The sequence below is a fragment of the Equus asinus genome, chromosome 2 (assembly GCF_041296235.1).
Source record: "Equus asinus isolate D_3611 breed Donkey chromosome 2, EquAss-T2T_v2, whole genome shotgun sequence".
In the NCBI taxonomy this organism is placed as follows: domain Eukaryota; kingdom Metazoa; phylum Chordata; class Mammalia; order Perissodactyla; family Equidae; genus Equus; species Equus asinus.
In genome coordinates this window covers 85,962,042-85,989,393 of record NC_091791.1, presented here as the reverse complement: position 1 = coordinate 85,989,393, position 27,352 = coordinate 85,962,042, and the positions used below count along the sequence as shown (strand labels likewise).

The 27,352-nt window shown below is 36.2% G+C and overlaps 1 protein-coding gene across 14 annotated transcripts in view; it reads right to left on the bottom strand.

Moving 5' to 3' along the window:
• Positions 1 to 27,352, bottom strand: part of LOC123281061 (uncharacterized) — a 104,733-nt gene that overhangs the window by 2,435 nt on the left and 74,946 nt on the right. For 6 of the 14 annotated variants that reach the window (XR_011496431.1, XR_011496429.1, XR_011496428.1 and 3 more), the window contains one exon: positions 22,845 to 27,157. The exons of 3 other annotated variants lie outside the window; for them this stretch is intronic. Coding sequence is in view for 6 of the 11 variants with exons in the window: in XM_070492808.1 (XP_070348909.1) it covers positions 27,056 to 27,157 (102 nt within the window). In the remaining 5 variants the exon portion in view is untranslated. 5 more of the 14 variants (XR_011496422.1, XM_070492818.1, XM_070492832.1 and 2 more) reach the window with 2 other exon arrangements.

Genomic DNA, 27,352 nt, shown 5'->3' with positions numbered 1-27,352 from the left:
GCCTCATTTCTCCTTTAAAAATATGTTAAAAATTCACAAGACAGTATCTTTTCTGCCCAGGAAATCAAACATCTGATTGTTAACGAATGACCTCGTTTCCCCATCTGTGGTAATCTTATTTTAATACATTACAGAGAACAGAAAAATCACAAGTGTAACATAGGCATCCCACCAAGATAAACAGGAAGATGATCTTTGAGTTCTGGGAAAAGCAACTAAAAATCTGAGCCATTTTCTAACTATAGTATTGGGACACGCAAAGTAGGTGTTGATGGTAAACAGCACCTGCTCTTTTCCGTACTGGGGGTTCTGCCAGATGCACACATGAGCTGTGTGCATCCCCACGTACCAGCTTTACTGTTTACTAGGATTGTTTCCTTATGAAAATAAAATATTTAAATAGACTTTCTGTATACTCAAGAACATTTTTCTGTCACCCAACATTATCAGCTTATGATTTAAAACTTACCCACTAATCCAGTTAAAAATTGATCACCTCATCTCAAGAAATATAAAATTTTACAACCATTTCTCATAGTGAATTTTTTTATTACTCGTAAACATAGGATGCTATATATTATGTTAATGTAATTACACAATGAGATTTTTTTTTCACTAACAAACATTACCTTAAGTTTGAACCAATTTTTAGTGTAGTCACAATCAGTAAACTTATACCAACCCAGGTTGAAGACAGCTAAATAATTTTTTCTATAACTCTTTTTTGGAAAAAATGTAAACACACAAAAGTAGAAATAATAGTATAATCAGCCCCAACCCTGATGAGTTCAATAATTATCAACTTCAACAATTATCAACATTTTTACATTCTTGTCCCCTCCCATTTTGCTTTTTCTAAATTTATTTTTTACTGCTATAATTGACATAAAACACTGTATTCATTTTAGGTGTACAACATAATGATTTGATATGTGTATATTTTGTGAAATGATTATCACAATAAGTTTAGTTAACATCCGTCACCTCACAGTTGCAAGTGTTTTTTTCTTATGATGAGAACTTTTAAGATCTACTCTCTTAGCAACTTTCAAATATACAATACAGTAATTGTTAGCTATAGTCACCATTTCTGTACATTAGATCCCCAAGAATTACTTCTGTATAAATATATAACTGAAAGTTTGTACCTTTTGACAACCATCCATAACGCCCACCGCTCCCCAACCCCACCTCTGGCAACCACCAATCTGTTTTCCCTACCTATGAGTTCCGTTTTGTTTTGTTTTTTTTTTAGATTCCACATGTAAGTGAGATCACAAAGTATTTGTCTTTCTCTGTCTTACTTATTTCACTAAGCATAATGCCCCTGAGGTTCATCCATGTTGTTGCAAAAGGCAAGATTTCCTTTTTTGTGGCTAAATAATATTCCCTTGTATATATATGTTCCACATCTTCTTTATCCATTCATCCATCGATATGCATATAGGTTGCTTCTATATTTTGGCTATTGTAAGTAATGCTGCAATGAACATGGAGGTGCAAATATCCTTTGGAGTGAGTGTTTTTGTTTTCTTCGGATAATACCCAGAAGTGGACTTGCTGGATCATATGGTAGTTCTATTTTTAATTTTTAAAGGTACCTTCATACTGTTTTTCATAGTGGCTGCGCCAATTTACATTCCCACCAACAGTGCACAAGGGTTCCCTTTTCTCCACATCCTCCCCAACACTTGCTATTTTTTGTCTTTTTGATAATAGCCATTCTGACAGGTGTGAGGTGATATCTGATTGCGGTTTTTGTTTTTGTTTTTGTTTTTTGAGAAAGATTAGCCCTGAGCTAACTGCTGCCAATCCTCCTCTGTTTGCTGAGGAAGACTGGCCCTGAGCTAACATCCATGCCCATCTTCCTCTACTTTATATGTGGGATGCCTACCACAGCATGGCTTTTGCCAAGTGGTGCCGTGTCCGCACCCGGGATCTGAACTGGTGAACTCCAGGCCGCCAAGAAACGGAACGTGTGAACTTAACCGCTGTGCCACTGGGCTGGCCCCTGATTGTGGTTTTTTGTTGTTGGGGTTATTTTGGTGAGGAAGATTGGCCTTGGGCTAACATCTGTTGTCAATCTTCCTCTTTTTGCTTGAGGAAGATTGTCCATGAGCTAACATCTGAGCCAATCTTCCTCTATTTTGTATGTGGGATGCCACCAAAGTATGGCTTGCTGGTGGCAGTGTATGTCCGCACCCGGGATCTGAACCCACGAACCCTGGGCTACTGAAGTGGAATGCATGAACTTAACCACTATGCCACTAGGCTGGCCCCTGATTGTGGTTTTGATTTGCATTTCCCTGATGATCAGTGATGTCAGTACTTTTTCACGTACCTGTTGGCCATTTGTATGTCTTCTTTGGGAAAATGTCTATTCAGATCCTCTGACCATTTTCAATTGGATTGTTTGTTCTTTTTCTATTGAACTATATGGATTTTTTTTATATATTTGGGATATTAAGCCCTTATCAGATATATGATTTGCAAATATTTTCTCCCATTCCACAGACTGCCTTGTCATTTTGTTGCTGTTTCCTTTGCTGTGCAGAAGCTTCTTAGTTTGATATAGTCTCACTTGTTTATTTTTACTTTTGTTGCCTTTGTTTTTGGTGTCAAATCCAAAAAATCATTGTCAAGACCTATATCAAGGAACTCACCCCCTATGTTTTCTTCCAGGAGTTTGATGGTTTTGGGTCTTATATTCAAGTCTTTAGTCCATTCTGAGCTGATTTTTGTGTATGGTGAAAGATAGTGGTCCAGTTTCTTTCTTTTGCATGTGGCCGTCCAGTTTTCCCAACACCATTTGTTGAAGAGACTATCCTTTCCCCATTGTATACTCTTGGCTCTTTTATCATAAATTAATTGACCATATATGCATGGGTTTATTTCTGGGCTCTCTATTCTGTTCCATTGATCTATGTGTCTGTTTTTTTTTTGCCAATATCATACTGGTTTTTGTGGATTTTAAAAATCTTTTATATACATTTTCCCTGGTCCTGTCTCTTTGCCAGGAGACATTCTTATTTAAACTTGCGTGACAATCCTATCCCACATCAAATGGGAAGTTCAGTTCCCTCTCCAAGGTTCTGGAAATGGCTGAGTGGGGATGAAGATAGGGGTAGGGGGGGACACAGTTTTCATTCTCTTGGCCATCGCTGACTCTGAATTTCCGCTCCCATTAAACTAATGATCTCTCACTCTTTTCTCTGTTCTCTTCCTTCTGCTCCAAAAAGAACCCAGATTTGAAACTCAGCTCTTTTTCAAAATAATTCTCCCTTGTCAAAAGAAAAATCTAGTCACTCAAAGCATTTGGTAACATAGCAGGCTTTATTGCTGTTTTCGGGAAAGGAAAGGGTTTTACTTTGCTCTGCTTCTTCTGTCCCCACTCAGGAGTCTCTTCATGTTGCTCTGGCTACTCCATTTTTGGGGACCCTTCACACTAAACCTCTCCAGGAAACTGAATTTTTCTCACTTATTATAGACAACAATATAGTTTGACGCCTGGGCTCTGGGTTCGCCTTCCGATATCCAAATGCTCACTAATGTTATCTCTAAGACCATATTCTCGGAGGCTTTCTTTTGAGTACCCCAATTTGGCCTAATTTGAAATTTCAGACTCGCCTGTTTATTAGTCCCTGAATATGGAAGGAAGTGAGATAGGATTTATATTCCTACTGATATGGTTTATTTACACATCTTTCTCCACCTCCAGAAGGCAAAAGGAGTCCCAGTCTAAGTTTTAAATAAGAATGTTTTCATCTATTACGTTCATTCTTATTAATATTTAGTCATTATTTAATTTAAAAAAATGTTTTTTCTCACCCAACTCATTCTTTTTTTTAAATGCCTCTGTGTCCTATCATACCGGTTTTCCCACAACTAACTCATCTGTTCTCTGCCAATTTAACTCCTACCCTTCTACAAAGATCGTCTGAAATCTTGTTACTCTCACAAAGTGTGTGTATACAAAAGCACATGTAAGTAAACACCCAGCTAATCTTAATGTAGCTTTTTACACTTCACAGAGGACTTTCACACACAAATTCTCATTCAATGCTTTTGAAAGACTATGAAGTAGATATTGTTAGGACTTTCATTTTACATATAAGAAAATTCAGTCTTTGTGCAGCTGAGCAAATAGCCCAAGGACATACAGTTAAAGTGACCACAGTTTTGCATTTTAGGGAAAATATTTTTTTCTTTTGAACCTTTGACCCTCTTCACCCAAGGTTTTTTTTTTGATTACTATAGCTTTGTAACATAGTTTGAAATCAGGAAGTGTGATATCTCTAGTTTTGTTCTTCTTTCTCAGGATTGCTTTGGCTCTTCAGGGTCTTTTGTGGTCCTATACAAATTTTAGGATTTTTTTTTTCTATTTCTGTGACAAATACCATTGGAATTTTGATAAAGATTATGTTGAATCTGTAGATTGCTTTGGGTAGTATGAACATTTTAACAATATTAATTCTTCCAATCCATGAGCACAGAATATCTTTCTATTTGTGTCTTCTTTAATCTCTTTCATCAATGTCTTACAATTGTCAGTGTACAGGTCTTTTACCTCCTTTGATGTATTTATTCCTAAGTATTTTATTTTTATTTATTTTTTTGCTAAGGAAGATTTGCCTTGAGCTAACATCTGTTTTCCCAGTCTCCCTCTTTTTGCTTGAGGAAGATTCACCCTGAGCTAATATCTGTGCCAATCTTCCTCTATTTTGTATGTGGGTTACCACCACAGTATGGCTACCAATGAGTGGTGTAGGTTTGTGCCTGGGAACTGAACCTGGGCACCAAAGTGGAGTGTGCCAAACTTAACCACTAGGCCACAGGGCTAGCCTCCAGTATTTTATTCTTTTTGATGAAATTATAAATGGGATTGTTTTCTTAATTTCTCTTTCTGATAGTTTGTTATTATAGTAGCACAACTGATATTCGTATATTGATTTTGTATCCTGCAACTTCACTGAATTCATTTGTTAGTTCTAACAGTTTTTTGGTAGAGTATTCAGGTTTTCTATATATATAATATCATGTTATTTGCAAATAGAGTCTGTTTTACGTCCTTTGTGATTTGGATTCCTTTTTTTCTTTTCTTGCCTAATTGCTCTGGCTGGGCCTTCCAATACTATGTTAAATAGTAGTGGCAAGAGTGGGCATCTGTGTCTTATTCCTCCTTTTAGAGGAAAAGCTTTCAACTTTTCACCATTTAGTATGATGTTAGCTGTCGGCTTGTCTTATATGGATTTTATTATGTTGAGGTATCTTCTCTCTATACCCGCTTTGTTGAGTGTTTTTATCATGAAAGGATGTTGTCTTTTGTCAAATGCTTTGTCTGCATCTATTGAGATGATCATATGATTTTTATCCTTAACTTTGTTAATGTGGTGTATTACATTGATTGATTTGCAGCTATGGAACCATTCTTGCATCCCTGGAATAAATCCCACTTGATCATGGTGTATGATCCTTTTAATGTACTGTTGAATTCAGTTTGCTAATATTTTGTTAAGGATTTTTGCATCTATGTTCATCAGGGATATTGGCCTGTGATTTTCTTTTCTTGTGGCATCCTTGTCTGCTTTTGGTATTGGGGTAATGCTGGTCTATTGAGTTTGGGAGTGTTCCCTCTTCTTCTATTTTTTGGGATAGTGAGAAAGATTGGGATTAATTCTTCTTTGAATGTTTGGTAGAATCCACCAGTGAAGCCATGTGATTCAGGACTTTTTTTGTTGTGAGGTTTATGATTATTGATTCAATCTCCTTACTAGTAATTGATCTGTTCAGATTTTCCATTTCTTCATGATTCAATCTTGGTAAGTTGTATGTTTCTAGGAATTTATCCTTTTCTTCCAGGTTGTCTAATTTGTTGGCTTATAATTCATAGTAGTTTCCAATTTTGTCCTTTTTTTGGCTTAAGTATTATAAAGCATATCCCCACTTCAATATGCATGTCCAATAAGAACTTTAAATGAAATCATATCCACCATGCTATTATCATACCCACCAAAATTAAGAAAATCTCCTCAGTACCATCCATCATGCAACAAATATTAAATTTTTTCTGTCTCACAGATTCTCTTTTCAGTTCCTTTATTCTATTTAAGATAAGACCTAAACAAGGTTCATACATTACACTTAATTGTCATGTTTCTTAAGTCCCTTTTACTCAGTTTTACTAGTATCCTTCCCTTTTTTTCATACCATTGATCTACTGGAGAAACTAAGTCATTTGTCCTGTAGAATGCCTCATAGTCTGGATTTAGCTGATTGCTTCCTTGTGATATTGCTCTTCTTTCTGTAGATAGGTAGTTAGATCTAGAATCTTTTTAGATTCAAGTTCTATATTTTGGGTAAGAATACTTCATACTATTTGCTGTGTACTTCCTATTCCCCCACATCTTGAGGCACATATGGTCCAGTAGTTTTATTTTTCATGATGAAATATTGCTCATGGGTTCAAGTGGTGTCAACTTGATTTCTACATTATAAGTTTTTCATCAGCCTTTCATCAGATTGTTTTAGCAACTGATGATTGTGACTAAATCAAATATTTCATTAGCGGTTGCACAATAATGAATTTCTAATTCCTTCTGAATTTACAAGCTGGAATTCTACCATGGTGAACTTTTTTCATCAACTGGTTACCCTGAAATACAATTTGTAGATGAAAGATAGGCTCAATGCTCATTTCTTTTTATTCATCAATTTTCAGAATAATGAGTTGGTGCCCTAGCAACTTCCAGTTGTGACCAATGAGGTCTTTTCAAAAATTATTGTGAATGCATGGATTTTCATATATTTGAATTGTTTTAATTATTCATTTGGATGATCAAATTGTCCCACTTTTGGCCAATGAGAAATTATTCAAGTTGGTTCCTGTCTATTGTAGACGTGTTCACATTAATCTTTAATAATTTTCTTACTTTCTGGCACAAGATGGCCCAGACTCATCTTGTGCATTTCCTGTGCCTGACCTGGAATCAGATGTTTCTCTAGAGAGCCCTGGTTCCTTTTAGTAGAAAATGGCAGTTAGAGACCACCATCAGGAGTACTCATTGCCACTGGATGGCTATTGCTTCTAGGTCTTCCCAATGAACAGAGCTAGAGAATAGGTAATTTTTTCAAGAGAAAAAATCTTGAATCCATACAATATTCCAGTTCAAATTTAAGATTACAGGGTTTTAACTTAATTTCTTTGATTTTTATATTTGTGTCTTTCTTCTCCTAAAGATTTTTTCCCTAATGGTGTTTACATAATTACTTATCCACTTTATCCCAATTAAGAGTTTGTTGCATTCTTTTGGTCTATGTAATACATCCCATTAGGGATAGACAATCAAAATATTGTGTTTTAAAGCTATCTGATCTAATTCTTTTCTCTATGCAGCTGTGCCATCACCTTGAGATATAGTTAGTTTAAAGTCTGTTTTTAATTTTTAGGGGATTGATTTTATTTTCCTTTTTGGGATAGTTGTATTTTAATTATGTAGTCTATAGCACATAGTGGGGCATTGTTCCAACTTCTCTACACATATCATCAAATTTAACCCTCACGACAAACCTACAGTGTGGGTATGACCACCTCTGTTTTACATTTAGGGAGAGTGAGGTACTAAGATGGTCCATAGTTCCCAAGATCACAAATGGCAGCACAGGAATTTAAACTGAGGGATGTGATTTATAATCCCATGGCAAAATATGATAAATTCCATAATAGACATAAAAGCAAATGAATAGAGGGATTCAAAGAAGGGAAAATTGCATTCAGTAAAGGGACTACAATGAGGGACTTATGAAAGAAGAAGCTTTTGAAATAGTCACATAAACTTCCTCAAATGCCCTGTTTTCATCATTTTATTCAAGGTCTTGTGATAAGCAAAACATTGGAAACAATGTACAATGGCATACAGGGGACTGGTATGCACTCATTTACAATTATATTGTAGCAAATGACATATGGCTTCTTAGCATTCAAATAGAGTTGGTCATGTTCAGTTTGAATTAGTCAGGAAATTAATTTTTTGCTTCACTTCTACCTCAGTCAGTTTAAACCATAAGATTTGAAATAGATCCTAGGATAAAGGAGTCAATTGTTCCAGGATTCTCCAACCAGAATCCCAAGAATTTGGGATTCTTGCTGTAGCAGGAAAAGACTAAGGTTAGGTCATGATAGTCACCAGACCCAACATTCTATAGAAGCATGTGATGCTCATCAAAAGTGGCAAGGTATAGTTTTTGTATGCAGTCATGAATAGATTATTTTTTTAACTTTTTTATTTTGAAGTAGTTTCAAACTTCCAGAAAATTTGCAAGAATAATAAAGAGCACTTTTCTAATACCCTTCACCTAAGTTCATGAATTTAAACTTGTTTTATCATTCCCTCTACATATTTATATCTATATCTTATCTATATACATATTATCATTTATTTTTTCTGAACCATTTGAGAGTAGGTTGCATGCATCATGCCACTTTACCCCTTAATACTTAGTATCTATTTTCAAGGATAGTCTCTTATATAGCCACAGTACAGTTATGGAAATCAGAAAATTTAATATTAATGTAATACTTTTATCAAATCAGAAGTCCATATTCCAGTCTTGCCAGATATCACTATAATGTCTTTTTTTTATTACTGTAGTAAGAACACTTAACATGAGATCTACACTTAACAAATTTTTAAGTGCACAATACAGTATTGTTAACTATAGGCTAATCTCTAGAACTTATTCATTTTGTATAACTTTATACCCATTGAGCAACAGTTCCCCATTTCCCTCTCTGCCCCAGCCCCTGGAAACCACCATTCTACTCTCTATGTGAGTCTGACCATTTTAGATACCTCATGTAAGTGGAATCATGCAGTACATGTCCTTCTAACTGGCTTATTTCATCCAGGTCATCCATGTTGTCCCATACGGCAGGATTTCCTTCTTTCTTTTCTTCTTTTCAAACTTTTAATATACCATAGATTTTTATTCTTTCTTTTTTTGTGAGGAAGATTGGCCCTAAGCTAATATCTGTGCCAATCCTCCTCTATTTTGTATGTGGGACACTGCCAGAGCATGGCTTGATGAGTAGTGTGTAAGTCCACGCCTGGGATCCAAACCCATGAACCCCAGGCCACTGAAGCAGAGTCTATGAACTTAACCACTACGTTGCTGGGAAAGTCCAAATTTTTATTCTATAATTTGTTTTCTTTTTAAAGAAACCATTTTATTGATGCATAATTAACTCAGAAAAAGCTGTACATGTTTAACATATACAATTGGATGAGTTTGAACATAAGTATACATCCATGAAAACATCACCACATTCTATGCCATAACAACATCCATCTCCAAAAGTTTCATCCCACCCTAATTATCATTATAATTTTTTTGTGAAAGAACACTTAAGATCTACCCTCTTAGCAAATTTTTAAGTATACAATACAGTATTGTTAACTACAGTATTGTTAACTATGCTGTACAGTAGATCTCTAGGTCTTATTCATTTTTTATAACTGAAACTTGGTACCCTTTGACAAGTACCTCCCTAGTTTCCCCTTTCCCTAACCCCTGACAACCACCATTATACTCTCCACCTCTGTGCGTTTGACTATTTTAGATTCTTCATATAAGTGGCATCATGTAGTATTTGTCCTTCTATGTCTAACTTATTTCAGTTGGTATAACGTCCTCCAGGTTCATTGATGTTGTTGAAAATGGCAGGATTTCCTCTTTTTTAAGGCTGAATAATGTTCTATTGCATGCTTATATCATATTTTCTTTATCTAGTCATCTGTCAATGTATATTTAGGTTATTTCCATATCTTAGCTATTGTGAATAATGCTGCAATGAATATGGGAGTGAAGAGATCTCTTCAAGATCCTGATTTCAATTCTTTTGGATATATGCCCCAAAGTGGGATTTCTCGATCTATTCTTAACTGTTTGAGGAACCTCCATTATGTTTTCCACAGTGGTAGTGCCATTTTACATTCCCACCAACAGTGTTCAAGGGTTCTAATTTCTCACATCCTTGACAACACTTATCTTTTTTTTTTTTTAATAATAGCCATCCTAACAGATGTGAGTTGATATCTCATTGTAGTTTTGATTTGCTTTTCCCTGCTGATTAGTAATGTTGAGCACCTTTTCATGTATTTGTTGGCCATTTGTATGTCTTCTTTGGAGAAATGTCTATTCAAGCACTTTGACCATTTTTTAATTGGGTTATTTGGTTTTATGCTATTGTGTTGTAGGAATTCCTTATATATTATGGATACTAACACTTTATCAGATATATAGTTTGCAAATATTTTCTTCCCTTCTGTATGTTGCATTTTCACTCTGTTGATTGTTTCCTTTGCTGTGCAGAAGCTTTTCAGTTTCATGTAGTCCCACTTGTCTATTTTTGTTTTTGATGCTTGTGCTTTACCTGTCATACCCAAGAAATCATTGCCTAGACCAATGTCATGACTTCTACTTTGTTTTCTTCTAGGAGTTTTACAGTTTTAGGTCTTATGTTTAAATCTTTAATCCATTTTGGTTGATTTTTGTGTATGGTATAAGGGTCCAATTTCTTCTTCTTTTTTGCATGTAGGTATAAAGTTTTCCCAGCACCATTTATTGAAGAGACTATTCTTTCCCCATTATGTATTCTTGACACCCATGGAATAAAACTAGAAATCAGTAACAGAAGGAAAACTGGAAAATTCACAAATACATGGAAATTAAACAACACACTCCTAAATAACCAATGGATCAAAGAAGAACCCAAAAAGGAAATTAGGAAATATCTTGAGACAGGGCCAGCCCCATACCTGAGTGGTTAAGTTGGTGTGCTCTGCTTCAGCGGCCCAGGGTTTTGCCACTTAGGATCCTGGGCATGGACATGGCACCGCTCATCAGGCCATGCTGAGGTGGTGTCCCACATAGCCCAACCAGAGGCACTCACAACTAGGATATACAACTATGTACTGGGGAGCTTTGGGGAGAAGAAGAAGGAGAAGGAGGAGGAGGAGGAGGGGGAGGGGGAGGAGGAGGAGGGGCGGGGGGAGGAGGAGGAGGAGAAGAAGAAGATTGGTTACAGATATTAGCTCAGGTGCCAATCTTAAAAAAAAAATACCGTGAGACAAACAAAGATAATAATATACCAAAACACAATATACCAAAACTTATGGGATGCAGCAAAAGCAGTACTAAGAGGGAAGTTTATAGTGATAAACACCTACGTTAGAAAAGAAGAAAGATTGCAAACAAACAACCTAACTTTACACCTTTCTTAACTAGAAAAAGAAGAACAAACTAAGCCCAAAGTTAGCAGAAGGAAGGAAATAAGAAAGATTAGAGCAGATTAAAACAAAATAGAGAGGAGAAAATCAATAGAAAAAATCAAGGAAAATAAAGTTGGTTTTTTGAAAAGATAAACAAAATTGACAAACAGCTAAATTAAGAAAACAAAGAGAAGACTCAAATAAACAAAACAGAAATGACAGAAGAGACATTACTACTGATACACAGAAATTCAAAAGATCATAAGAGACCGCTATGAACAATTATGCACCAACATATTGGATAACCTAGAAGAAACGGATAAATTTCTAGGAACCTACAACCTATCAAGACTGAATCATGAAGAAATAGAAAATCTGAACAAACCAATAATGGATACAGAAATTGAATTAGTAATAAAAAACTTCCCAAAAAAGAAGGGGCCAGCCCAGTGGCATAGCGGTTATGTTTGTGTGCTCTGTTTAGGTGGTCCGGGGTTCACTGGTTCAGATCCCAGGTGTGGACCTATGCACTGCTTGTAAAGCCATGCTGTAGCAGGCATCCCACATATAAAATAGAGGAAGATGGGCACAGATGTTAGCTCAGGGCCAGTCTTCCTCAGCAAAAGAGGAGGATTGATGGTGGATGTTACCTCAGGGCTAATCTTCTTCTTCTTCTTCAAAAACCCCAAAACTTCCCAACAAAGAAGAGCCCAGAACCAGATGGCCATATTGCTTAAGTCTACGAATCATTTAAAAAAGAATTAGTGCCAATCTCTCTTAAGCTCTTCCCAAAAATTGAAGAAGAGGGAACACTTCTAAACCCATTTTATGAGGCTAGCATTAGCCTGATACCAAAATCCAACAAAGACATTACAAGAAAAGAAAACTATGGGCCAATATCCTTGGTGAACATAAATGCAAAAACCTTTAAAAAGTACTAGCAAACTGAGTTCACAACAATATAATGTCTGTATAGTATTTTCTTCCCCTCTAGTGCAGGATCCAGCTCAGGATCAAAAACTACATTTAGTTGTCATATTCTTGAGTCTCCTTTAATATGGAACAATTCCTCAACTTTCTTCATCTTTGAGGACATTGACATTTTTGAATAATATATGTCTGTTATTTTACGTAATGTTCTTCAGTTTGGATTTGTCTTTTCTCATGGTTAGATTCAGATTCAGGTTATACATTCTCTGGCAGAAATACTAAGTAAGTAATGTGTTCTTCTCAGGGTATCACATTTGGAGGCACAGGATGTCCATCTGCTCTTGGTTGATAATGTTAATTTTGATGACTTGGTCAAGATATTGTCTTGTTTCTCCACTGTATAGTCACTATTTTTCCCTGTGCAACTAATAAGCAATCTGTGGGAAGACACTTTAAGACCTCATCAACGTAGATATAACATTCCTTGACAATTCTTGCCCAAACCAAAATAGTGTTTATCCAATTCCACCACTCCCTCCACACTTATTAATGAGCATTTGACAGTAAGGAAGAGCTTTTCTTTCTTATTTATTTACTTCTCAGTATAGACTCATGGATCCTATTTAATTCAATGAATTATAACCCATTGCCATCCATCTTTATTTTGGTACTTAAATTGTCCCAGACTTGGATAGTAGGACCCCCTTCAAGCTGACTTCTGTATCTTTTCCCCATGCTTTATACATTTTTTGTTTGAGCACTTTATTACCTTCTGGCACAACAAGATATTCTGGGCTCAGCTTGTACCTTCCCTGCCTTAACCCTGGGATTAGTCATTTCTTTAAGGAGCCCTGCATCCTTTTAATGGGTAATAGTATACAGAAACCATGATCTGGACGCCAAGTGTGCTTATCACCACTAGGGTATCATTGCTTCTAGGCCCTTTCAGCTCACAGAACTAGTCAGAAAATCATGAGTTCATATTGATATCTCCAATTCCAATCTGGTACCACAAGTTCTTCCTTGCTTTCCTCTATTTCCATATTTCCAATATGGATGCTTTTTATTTCTTTTTCTTGCCTAATCGCTCTGGCTAGGACTTCCAGTCTCCTCTTCCAGTTTTTGCTTCTTCTTCTCCTCCTCCTTCTTTTCTTCTTATCTTCCTCTGCCCCTTTACTTCCTCTTTCTCTCTGTTCTTCTTTGGTAGAGTGGTGTTTTCCTGGTACAAATTTCCTTAAATTTTCCATAAATACTTGTTTAGTACAAGTCTGGCAGGCAAAAAAAATTTCTCTCAGCATTTGTTTATCTGGAAAGTCTTTATTTTGCCTTTATTTTGCAAACCATTTTTGCTGGATATAGAGTTCTAGGTTGAGAATTTTTCTTCTGGCAAAATGAAAATATCATTTGATTGTTTTCTGGCTCCATTGTTTCTGATAATGGTCTTTGGTGATTGTTACCTTTGGTCCACTACTGTGTTTTGTTTTACAAATGCTTTTAAAAGTTTCTCTTCATCACTAGTTTTCAGCAATTTGATGATGACACAAACAGTTTTCTATAAATTTGATGATGACACAACTTGGTGGTGTTCTCTTTTTTTCAAATTTCTGATTAAAGTTCATTGAACTTTTTGGATGTGTGGGTTTACACTTTTCAGCAAATTAGAAAACATTTAGGCTATTATTTCTTCAAACATTTTTCTGCCTTCACTTTTCTGAGATTCAAATTTAACTTATATTAGACAACTTTATATTGTCCTGCAGATCACTGAAGTGAAATTCTTTCTTTTTCCAGTCTTTTTTTTTCCCCTTGGTGCTTCCATTTGCAACCATTTCTGTTGCATATCTTTAGGTATATGACCTATTCTTTTGTAATGTCTAATATGATAATCCCATTCAGTGATTTTTTAAAAAAAATTTCAGATATTGTCTTTTTCAGCTCTGGAATTTCCATTTGGCTTTTTCTTTCTATGTTTTCCATTTCTCACCTCATTACTGCCACATTTTCCTTTACATCCTTAAGCATATTTATAAAAGTTGTTTTGGAGTGAGGTCAATGTCATGGCAGAGTGAGCTTGCCCAGGACTCTCTCCCCTCCAACATACAACAAAAAGGAGCAGCCATATTCCAACAAAAAATATCCTAATAGCACAGGAATCCTCAGAGACCTACAGCAGCTAAACAATGGAGGGCGGAGAGGCTGGAGCCCCCCTTGGAGGAGCTGGGACGAGTGGTGACAGGCTGTAAATGCAACTGAATAATATCACAATGGGGAAGACCCATCCTTCCAGCATCCGTCAATTCATCAAATCTCCAGATGAGAGGGAAAGCAAGCACCCAGAATTATGTCCTGAGGACTCAGAAATAAGTAAACTAAATGACAATGAATTCAGAATAGCTATCGTCAAAAGACTCAACAAGGTAAAGGAAAATGTAGAGAAACAAGTCAATGAGTTCTGGAGTTACTTCACAAAAGAGACTGAAACTATAAAGAGGAATCAACAGAATACTAGAGATGAAAAATGCAATGGAAGAAATAAAACATAATACAGATTCCCTGAATTCCCGTCTGGATGCCATAGAAGAGCAAATCATCATAATCGAAGATATGAATCGAAGGTTGAATGGCTCCAGACAGAGGAAGAGAGAGAACTAAGATTAAAAAGGAAAGAAGAAAATCTCCAAGAAATAGCTGACTCAATGAGGAACTGCAATATAAGAATAATTGGTATCCCTGAGGGTGAAGAAAAGGAGAATGGAGCAGAAAGCATGCTCAAAGAAATAATAGAGAACTTCCCAAATCTAGGGAATAAGAGAGAAATGTGTGTGGAGGAAGCTTCCAGGTCTCCTAGGTATGACAATGTAAAAAGACCTACTGCAAGGCATATAGTAGTAAAACTGGCAAAAGTGAATGACAAAGAAAGAATACTCAGGGCAGCAAGGCAGAAGAAAATAACATACAAAGGAATCCATATCAGACTTTCAGTGGATTTCTCGGCAGAAACCTTACAAGCTAGGAGAGATTGGAACGACATATTCAAAACTTTAAAAGATAACAATCTTCAGCCAAGAATACGCTATCCAGCAAAAATATCCTTCAGATATGAGGGAGAAATTACATCTTTCCCAGACAAACAAAAGCTAAGGGACTTTGTAGCCACGAGAACCCCCCAACAAGAAATCCTCAAGAAGGCCCTCATACCTGAAAAAAGAAAAAAGGGAGAAAGGGTCACAAAACACAGAGTAAGGACACAAATAGATAGAATCAGAATAGGATAGCAAATATACAACTATAGCATTAGGATAAAGGGAAGTAAAACACCAAAACAAAGACAATCTTATCACTTTAACCACAAACTCACAACACAAGTTGGAATAAGAGATGACAATAATAAATTAGGAGGTAAGGAGGAAAGGGACTGAATAAGTTTAGGCTAAGGAAATAAGAGGCCACCAGAAAATGGACTACGTTTTACACGAGATTCTGAATACAAACTTCAGGGTAGCCACTAAACTTAAAAACAGAAGAGAGACACAAAAAATAAATAAGGAAATAAGAAACTGCATAAGTCAATGGGTAGGCCAAAACACACAGGATGAGAAACAAAGGAAATGCAGGAAAACCAGAAAATGAGTGACAGAATGACAGCATTAAGCCCTCATGCATCAATAATCACCCTCAATGTAAACGGACTGAACTCTCCAATAAAGGGACACAGAGTGGCAAGATGGATTAAACAACAAGATCCAACAATCTGTTGCCTCCAGGAAACTCACCTCAGCTCCAATGACAATTACAGGCTCAGAGTGAAGGGGTGGAAGACAATAATCCAAGCTAATGGCAAACAAAAGAAAGCAGGTGTCACAATACTCATATCAAACAAAGTAGATTTCAAGATAAGGCAGGTAAAGAGAGACATAGAGGGTCAGTATATAATGATCAAAGGGTCACTACATCAAGAAGAAATAACGCTTATAAATATCTATGCACCCGACACAGGAACACCAAAGTTCATAAAGCAACTATTAACAAACCTAAAAGAAGATATCAAAAATAACACAGTAATAGTAGGGGACCTCAACACCCCACTCACATCATTGGACAGATCATCCAGACAGAAAATCAGCAAGGAAACAGTGAAATTAAATGAAAAGCTAAAAGAGTTGGACTTAATAGACATATAGAGAACACTCCATCCAAAAACAGCAGAATAAACATTCTTCTCAAGTGCACATGGAACATTCTCAAGGATAGACCATATGTTTGGAAACAAGGCAAGCTTCCATAAATTTAAAAAAATTGAAATAATAACAAGCATCTTATCCGATCATAATGCTATCAAGTTAGAAATTAATTACAAGAAAAAAGCTGAGAAAGGCACAAGGATGTGGAGACTAAACAATATGCTATTGAACAAGCAATGGATCATTGAAGAAATTAAAGAAGAAATCAAAAAATACCTGGAGACAAATGAAAATGATAACATGCCATACCAACTCATATGGGATACAGCAAAAGCTGTATTAAGAGGAAAATTCATCGCAATACAAGCACACCTTAACAAACAAGAAAAATGCCAAATAAGCAACCTCAAATTACGCCTAACTGATTTAGAGAAAGAAGAACAAACAAAGCCCAAAGTCAGCAGAAGGAGAGAAATAATAAAAATCAGAGCAGAAATAAATGCTATTGGAACAAACAAGGCAGTAGAAAGGATCAAGGAAACAAAGACCTGGTTCTTTGAGAAGATAAATAAAATTGACAAACCCCTAGCCAGTCTTACAAAGAAAAAAAGAGAGAAAGCTCAAATAAACAAAATCAGAAATGAAAGAGGAGAAATAACAACAAACTCCGCAGAAATACAAAGGATTATAAGAGAATACTACGAAAAACTATATGCCAACAAAATGGATAACCTAGAGGAAATGGATAAATTCTTAGACAATTACAATCTCCCAAAGCTAGGTCAAGAAGAAGAGACAGTCTGAACAGACCAATCACAAGGAAGGAGATTGAAACAGCAATCAAAAGCATCCCAAAGAATAAAACCCCAGGACCAGATGGCTTTCCTGGGGAATTCTACCGAACTTTCAAAGAGGATTTAATACCTATCCTTTTCAAGATATTCCAAAAAGTTAGGGAGGATGGAACACTTCCTAACACATTCTACGAGGCCAACATCACACTGATACCAAAGCCTGACAAGGACAGCATGAAAAAGGAGAAGTACAGGCCAATATCGCTGATGAACAAAGATGCAGAAATTCTCAACAAGATTTCGGCAACTCGAATTCAGCAATACATCAAGAGGATCATACATCATGATCAAGTGGGATTCATACCAGGGACACAGGGATGGTTCAATATCCACAAATCAATCAACGTGATACACCACATCAACAAATTGAGGAATAAAAACCACATGATCATCTCAATAGATGCAGAGAAAGCATTTGACAAGATCCAACAGCCATTTATGATAAAAACTCTGAACAAAATGGGGAGAGAAGGAAATTACCTCAACATAATAAAGGCCATATATGACAAACCCACAGCCAACATCATACTCAATAGGCAAAAACTGAGTGCCATCCCCCTGAAAACAGGAATGAGACAAGGATGCCATCTATCACCACTCTTATTCAACATAGTACTGGAATTTTTGGCCAGACCAATTAGGAAAGAGAAAGGAATAAAAGGAATCCAAATACGGAGGGAAGAAGTGAAACTCTTGCTGTTTGCAGACGACATGATCTTATATATAGAAACCCCCAAAGAATCCATTGGAAAACTTTTAGAAATAATCAACAACTATAGCAAAGTTGCAGGATATAAAATCAACTTACATAAATCAGTAGCATTTCTATACTCTAATAATGAACTAACAGAAAAAGAACTCAAGAACAAAATACCATTCACAATTGCAACAAAAAGAATAAAATACCTCGGGATGAATTTAACTAAGGAAGTGAAAGACCTATACAATGAAAACTACAAGGCTTTCCTGAAAGAAATGGATGATGACATAAAGAGATGGAAAGACATTCCGTGTACATGGATTGGAAGAATAAACATAGTTAAAATGTCCATACTACCTAAAGCAATCTACAGATTCAACACTATCCCAGTCAGAATCCCAATGACATTCTTTACAGAAACAGAACAAAGAATCCTAAAATTCTTATGGGGCAACAAAAGACCCAAAATTGCTAAAGCAATCCTAAGAAAAAAGAACAAAGCTGGAGGCATCACAATCCCTGACTTCAAAACATACTACAAAGCTACAGTAATCAAAACAGCATAGTACTGGTACAAAAACAGGTGCACAGATCAATGGAACAGATTGAAAGCCCAGAAATAAAACCACACATCTATGGACAGCTTATCTTCGACAAAGGAGCTGAGGGCATACAATGGAGAAAAGAAAGTCTTTTCAACAAATGGTGCTGGGAAAACTGGACAGCCACGTGTAAAAGAATGAAAATTGACCATTCTTTTTCACCATTCACAAAAATAAACTCTAAATGGATCAAAGACCTAAAGGTAAGACCTGAAACCATAAGGCTTCTAGAAGAAAATGTAGGCAGTACACTCTTTGACATCAGTATTAAAGAGATCTTTTCAGACACCATGTTTTCTCAGAGAAGGGAAACAACAGAAAGAATAAACAAATGGGACTTCATCAGACTAAAGAGTTCTTCAAGGCAAGGGAAAACAGGATTGAAACAAAAAAAACAACCCACTAATTGGGAAAAAATATTTGCAAGTCATATATCTGACAAAGGGCTAATCTCCATAATATATAAAGAACTCACACAACTCAACAACAAAAAATCAAACAACCCAATCAAAAAATGGGCAGGAGACATGAACAGACATTTCTCCAAAGAAGATATACGGATGGCCAACAGGCACATGAAAAGATGCTCATCATCACTGATCATCAGGGAAATGCAAATCAAAACTACACTAAGATATCACCTTACACCCATTAGAATGGCAAAAATAACCAAAACAAAAAGTAACAAGTGTTGGACAGGTTGTGGAGAAAAAGGATCCCTCATACACTGCTGGTGGGAATGCAAACTGGTGCAGGCACTATGGAAAACAGTACGGGGATTTCTCAAAAAATTAAAAATAGAAATACCATATGACCCAGCCATCCCACTACTGGGTATCCCTCCAAAGAGCTTGAAGTCAGCAATTCCAAAAGTCCCTTGCACCCCTATGTTCATCGCAGCATTATTTACAATAACCAACACGTGGAAACAACCTAAGTGCCCATCAACTGATGATTGTATAAAGAAGATATGGTATATATATACAATGGAATACTACTCAGCCATAAAAAAGAATAAAATCATCCCATTCACAACAACTTGGATGGACCTTGAGGGAATTATGTTAAGTGAAATAAGCCAGATAGAAAAGGACAATCTCTGTATGACTCCACTCATATGAGGAATTTAAACATGGGGACAAAGAGAACAGATTAGTGGCTACCAGGGGAAATTGGGGGTGGGGGGTGGGCACAAAGGGTGAAGGGGTACACCTACAACATGACTGACAAACAATGATGTACAACTGAAACTTCACAAGATTGTAAACTATCATAAACTCAATAAAAATTAACTTAAAAAAAAGAAAAGTTGTTTCAAAGGATTTATCTGCTAATTCCATACTATTTCTGGGTCTGTTGCAATTAGAACAATTTTAGTTTATTGGATTACATTTTCTTTGCATGTTGAGTAATGTTTAACTGGATTTGGAACATTGTGAATGCTTCATTGTTGAGTGGTAGATTTTGTTTTCTTTCTTTAAGGAGGATTGGATTTACTCTGGCATGAAATTACATATTTTCTGAAGTTTCTAAAAAGTTTTGTATGTTACTCTTGAGAAGCCTGATTCCAGCCTAATTTTCTTATCTTTATAAGTAATTTTAACTTTATACTTGGAGGCTCTGAGGCTTTTTCCTTTGCCTTTAAAGTCTAGTGATTTTTCCAAGTTATGTCTCAGAGTTCATCAAAATGGGTCATTTTTCCCACGCATGTGGCGGCCCCTTTCAATATTTACAATAATACTTATACTGAAGTTTTTCATACTTACATTAAAGTTTTCTCACTTCTGGAAAGTGTTTTTTTCTTTAATTTTAAACACCAGTTTTATTCCATTTTTTCACTTCTCTTCTTCAGAGCTTCCAATTATCTGTATGTTGATTTTGTGTGTGTCTCTTTTCCATTCCCATCACATTTTCTCTGACCTTTTCTTTACCTCAGTTTCATTCTCTTGTTGTTTTACTCACTTCCTTCAACGTTTCTTCTCAGATTTTTATTTGAATTCCTTCTTCCTTGGGTATCTTTTAGCTTTCCTTCATTTTTTTAGACACATGTCTTTTTCTTCAATTACTGTCTTGAGTTTGATCAATTCTTGTTGCATGTCTTCCTTTTTTTTTTGTTTTTGCTTTTTGGTTTGTATCTCTTCTTAGTCTTTGAGTTTATGATTCTACGTGGGTTTAAAAAATTACCTTAAATGCTTGTTTGAGAATATATAATTCAGTGTTGAGTTTTGTGTTACAGTGTACTACTTTGTGATTGATTTTGGGGGGAGAATTTTCATCAGCTAAAAGTGTGATTTTTTTTGTATTTGTGTTCGTTTCTTGCTTTGTATGGAGTTGGTTTAATTTTTTGCTATTTCTAGGCATTTTGCAAACAATATGAATTCAGCCAGGATATGGAAGTACAGTTTTTTAAAATAAATCAGTCTGTGGTCGTGTTGGAGGGTAGAAGTGTTGATGTATCCTATTTTTCAGGATCCTTAATTTAACCTTCTTCTTTCCCTTCACTGTGGTGTCTCCAAGGAGCTTCACCTCTTCTCTGTTCATCTGACTCTCTCTTAGAAGAAATGCTGGTTTGGAAGCTGCTGCCTCTGGTCCCAGTTACCTTTAAGCCTCTTCCATGTGTCTAGTACTATGAATGATCACCTCCAAGACCTGAGTTTTCACACATAGTGTTAGACATTTTCTTGCTGAGGCAATTTTTGTCTATGTTTGTTTAAGTCCTTTGCTCCCATCTTTTCTTTTCTTTCTTTCTTTCTTTTTTTTTTGGTGAAGAAGATTGGCCTTGAGCTAACAGCTGTGCCAATCTTCCTCTATTTTGTATGTGGGTTGCCACCACAGCATGGCTTGACAAGTGGTCTAGATCCATGCCTGGGATCCAAACCTGTGAACCTGGGCCACCAAAGCAGAGTGCACCAAACTTAACCACTACGCCATGGGGCCCTCCCTACCATCTTTTCTTTTAAATGGAGTTAAGACACACTTCCTCTACTCAGTACCCCAAAGCTTGTGGGAGCAGGAGTTCTGTTGGAATTTGGTGTGTTTTTTCCTGCTTACAGTTAATTTGAAGCTTGAACTGTTCCCCATCTCCTGCTAATGCTGAAGGCTGAGTAATATATGCTTTTATTTGCATACTGTGTTGATTTTATGGGTTTGAGGGGGGCTGTACAGACAGATTCGGAATCAGACATCGGACATATGTGGCAACCTGGAAGCTCTATTTGGGATCATCTCTCTAGTACCAAAATATGGTGATTTGTGAGCACATGGGCCAGAGAAGCTTCAGAGCAGGAATCAACATTGATGTTAAGTAACAGGGGTCAACAAATATTTTCAGTAAAGGCCCAGATATTAAATAGTTTAGGCTTTTTGAGCCTTACTCTCTCTGTGGGGCAGCAACTCTGTTGTTATAGCACAAAAACCGCCAAAGACAACTAACCAGATGAGTATGACTGTGAACTTATAGACTCTACAACAAAAATAAACAGTGGGTCAGATTTGGCTGACAGGCCATAGTTTGCCAACCCTGGGCATATATCAACCCTTAGGAAATGGCTTCAAGGCAGATAAAACAAATTATAAATGTAATGACAGATGGTTCTGCAGAAAACTTCTTCAGAGACTCTAATAGTAAACTAGTAATTTAATTTCTTTGGAGTTTCTCATTAAATACAAAATTATCAGTTTATATCCGACATTGAAAAAGCAAAAGGATAGAGATCTATCTTAAAATTTTGTGGTCTAACAAGTATGACCAAAGAAGATATTTAATGATGGGCAAATGTTCACAACGTATTGTTATATAATAACACATTTCAGCATTCAGTCAATACTTGTTGAATGAGTAAAGTCTTAAAAGTTGATTACAAAACAGTGTTACAATGTGATCTTGAAGAGACTGAAGGGATGTTTGCCCGGATGTTAACAGTGATTATCTTTAAATGGTATGGTCATGTACAGTTTTCGTTTCCTTCTTTGATCTTTTCTTATTCGACAATTATTCTACAACGAATGTGTAGAACATTTGTTAAATACATTTGTTTTGATTTAAAAGAACCAAACAATAATACAATTGTTTGTAATAAAATAATAGTGTTAAAACAATAGAGGAATTAAAAGACTTAAAAACAAAAGATGTGTTAGCAGATGGTCACAGAAGAAAATTCACAAAATTACTGGAGGCACTATGATCCACCAGGCAGAGGATGGATTTTGGAGAAAAAATTGAGTTCAGATTCAAACTCCCTTAATATTTATGTGATATTTGAAAGTGAGGCACCTTCCTGAGTCTCGATTTACCCACCTGTAAAGAAGAAATAATATTACTTGCCTCAATTTTGTGGTAAAAGTTAAAAGAGATAATTTACATGACTAATTCAAAGTGCTCTGGAAAGCACATTTACACTCCACTAGCATTTTAAACTAATTCCTTAGAACAACTTTCAAAAATTTGTTCTGACTACAACATGACTAATAATTATGTACAAGTGTAATTTCACAAGGTTGTTAAGTATCATAATCTTAATAAAAAATAATTTGTTCTGAGCTGAATTTTTGACCCATTTTGTCTTTTCTTCTATAATCATGTGAAAAGCCTTTCTCTAAATCTTTTCATTACATGAATGCGTATATAAAATCTCAAGATCATACACTTAGAGAATACAACATGAGGTTCAGCACCCTTCTAGAAACTGCTCCCCATGCACTTGCTACAATCACCATTACCATTTTACGTGCACATATAGAAGGGTATAGTTTTGTGTATTTGAATTTTTGTTCCACAAAAATGTTGTTGTACTCTATGTATTGACCTGCAAATTGCTTTTCACGAGGGCTTTCCTCTTCTCTCTTGCTGGCAAAACTGTTTGGACCTTTCAAGTCATCAGGTCCTTGCAAAGTGTCTGTCACAACTTCTTTTCTCTCGGTCAAATTTTGCTAAGATATGGCATTCCTAGAAGCTGTAGAAGGCATCTTTTGTAGACAATGGCCTCTAAAAATATTTTTCAGCTCTTCACTCCTGATTGAGTCAATGTTATTAGGTAAAGAGTGCTTTCAGAATAGTCATGCCAATGTTAGAGTATACTTTATTAGTATTATATTTTAAGAATCTCTGGCAGCGATGTAAGAAGGATTAAGAAAATAATGAATAGTATTGGATGCTTTCTTTTTCCAGTCTCTAATAAGGATTCTTTTTTTGCATTGACTAGAGTTCTGAATCATTCCTTTGATATTTTTGCAGATATAGAGTCTGAAAAGGTCTCAATGAAAATTAAATTGTTTTCTATACTGAACGAATTCAACTAGACTTCAAAATAAAGGTGCAAAAAGAAGGAAGAGGCAAATTAATACAATCACCTAAATGTGAACAAAGTAAAGATGATGAGAAATTCATCCCTGTAGAGAAGACTTACCTCTTGAACAAAATGTTTAAAATGAAATTTCTAAAGAGTTTCCTTTGCCACTTATGTTGCGTACATTTTAGAAAATCATGTTTTTTATGAATTGGATTTGGAAAATTATTTCCCAAATCATTAAAATACTTCAAAACTCTTCAGGAATGTTTATGTCATCAAAATCTGTATGACATTTCCCATGCTCTCTGATAAGTGAAGTTTTATTAACACTTTAAATATGTCACAGGGAAGTGGAAATAAAAGCTTCCTCAAGTGGATCTCAAGTAACCCATGAGTAACACTGTAACAATTAAATGATTGTATTTTAGAAATATCTTATAAAAAAAATCTGTAGAAAATTTAAATGATCTATAAATATAATATGATCTTATATTAAGTGAATTTAAAACTGAAAGAGAAAGACCAGCCTTTCTGACCTGCTAAGCATGCTAATTATGTTTAACTTATATGAAGAAGCAGATAAGATATCATTTTACAGTTTAGGAGATAATATTAATATTCTGATGCTGCAATTTTGAGAATTTTCTAGGCAGAACATAAAGCGATTCATTATAATTTAACTCTACTCCTTAAATATAATTAGATCTGAAATCAGTGGTATGGATAGTCACTGTTTTGATAAATATGTTTACAAATATCTTATTATAAGTTTTATAATTCTACTCTTGTGGGACTACTTCCTAATGGATATAAGTTTTGAATACATATGAAATTGTTTTAAAAGTTACTCTTTCACTTATTCAACAGATATTTTTTGAGTGCCTAGCATGTGTGAGATGCTGTTCTAGTCACTAGGGTACAATAGTGAAGAAAATGGAAAAGTAATCCTTACTTGTATGTAGCATACAGTGAGAAAGACAATCAAAAAGGTAAATATAATTACAGCACATTAGAAAATGATGGTGCTAAGCAAGAAAAATAAAGCGATGAAGAGGAATAATATTTCGGAAGATTGAACTGTTAAATAGAGTGGCCAGGGAAGGCTTCACTGGGAAGGTGTCTTCTGAATAGAGATGGAAGGCAGTGAGGAGCTTGCCATACAGACATGTGGGGAGGAGCACCCCAGGGAGAGGGAACCATAGGTACGAAAGCCTGCTCTTTGGTAGAATCGTGCCTGGTGTTTCAAGAGACAGCAAGGAGGCCAGTGTAGCTGGGGTAGAGAAGACAAGGGATAGACTAGCGGGCGCTCAGGTCATAGAAGTAAGCGACAGGCAGTCAGATCATGCGGGGCTCTGAGGTTATAAAGAACTTTGGCTTTTACTCTGGATGTGATGAGAAATCACTGGTGGGTTTTCAATGGAGAAGTGACATAGTCTGACTTATGTTTTGACAGGAAAAGACTAAGAGGCAATGGCAGATGTGGGAAAAACACCTAGAAACCTATTGCAATCATCTGGGCAAGAGAGACTGGTGGCCTGAACCGTGATGGTGACAATGAAATTGGCAAAAAGTGGCCCAATTATTTTGAAGGTGGAACTGACAGGATTTACTAACAGATCCGCTGTGGGGTGAAAGTGAGAGAAGAGTCCAAGTCAAATGACTCCAACATTTTTAATTTTGTGTTTGTTTTTTTTACCTGAGCAACTAGTAAAATGGAGTTGCCATTAAGTGAGATGGGGAAGACTGCTGGAGATGCTGTTTGGGGAGGGTAGTTAACAAGAGATCAGTTTCAGATTTGTAGATTTTGAAATAGATATTACTGATCTAAAAGGTGACGTCAAGCAGATAGTTGGATATACAGGTCTGGAATTTGGGGGAGAGGTCCAGGCTGGCGATATAAATTTGGGAGTCACCCGCATATGGTATATAAAGCCATGAGACTCAATGAGGATCACCAAGTGAATGAATGTAGAGAAGAAAGAGAAGAGGATCAAGGTAGGCTGTGGTAGGGAAACTCTAACAGCTGCAGGTCAGAGAGATGAGGAGGAATATGAAAAAGAGACCGAAGAAGAAAAGGTAAAAAAATGGGAGCGGGTGGTGTCCTGTAAGCTATGAAATGCAAGTGATTCAAGGAGGAGAAAGTGACCAACTATGACAAATGCTGCTGATAAGAGTAAGATGAGGACTGAGAAGTGATCAGTGGCTATGAAAAAGTGGCGATTATTGGTGCCCCGAGGTGTACAGTTTCGAAGGAGTGGAGTGGGTGCACACCTGATTGCAGTAGGTTCAAGAGAGAATGGGAGGGAAGAATTGGAGACACTGAGTACAGGATTTTTACTCTAAGGAGCACAGAAATAGGGCAGTAATTGAAGGGGGCAGCGAAGTCGAGCAAAGGATTTTTTTGAAAGATGGTAGAAAAAACATGTGTGCCGATAGGAATGATCTAGGGGATCCTTATAACAAGAACATCTAACAGTGACCTGGGAGTTTCCTTGAAATGTTACAATGACAGTAGAGGCAGGGGGAGGGAGTTAAAATGCAAGTCATCTCCTGAGGGTAGCCACAATTTGTATTACAAAGACGATGTGGTTGTGGTTGTGGTTGGTGATTAAGATTTCCCTCACAATTAATCATGGTCCAATTGTTAAAGAGCCTCAGTACACTACGCAATGCTTAATATTCAGTTATTACTTCTATGGCTATATATAAGACAAAACAGACATGCTTGCATTTCACCTACACTGGAGGTCATTATATATTACTGTAGTGGGTGATAAATATACATGATGTGTGTATATGTATATACACACAACTATATGTATTGTACATATCACAATGTACAATATTATACAGCTATCTGTATATGTATATATATACATGCACACACACACACACTATAGCACCCATTATAGTAATGTATAATGACCTCTAATTACAGTATATATATACACACACACGTATATATACACACATATACATATAATGGGTGTGATATATTGCTATAGTGGGTATTATATATTGTACACTGCTAAATGTAATATAAATAGATATAAATAGTTGGAAACTCCAACTTCCTTTCCAGTTCTAATAGTCATTGAGCATATCAAACGACATAAAAACATATAGGTTGTTTATTAAAGTTACAAATGGAAAATTGACAATACATGGGGAAGGGATAGAAAATGGAGTCAAGGAAGTAGCCAAAGGCCAGAGCACATGTGGCCCACAAGTGGTCACAGTACAGGTGAGGAGCGCTGAAAGGAAATGTGCACACAGTGCCGGGAGTTGTAGAAGAGGCGTAGCCAATCCACTTTGCAATGACCATGGAAGGCTTTCTGGAAGAAGTGACACCAGAAGCAGGGTAAGGTCCTCTCTGTCCTCTCTGAATGACCTTTCCTCAGCGAGTTTCAATTCTATCTTTCCCATCAGGCCTGATAATTATACCTTCTCTACTCACGTTCTTTGTTGACTTTCAGTGTAGCTTTCAAGGACTCCTGTTGGCTTTGCGGATTCATAGAACTATATCTGAG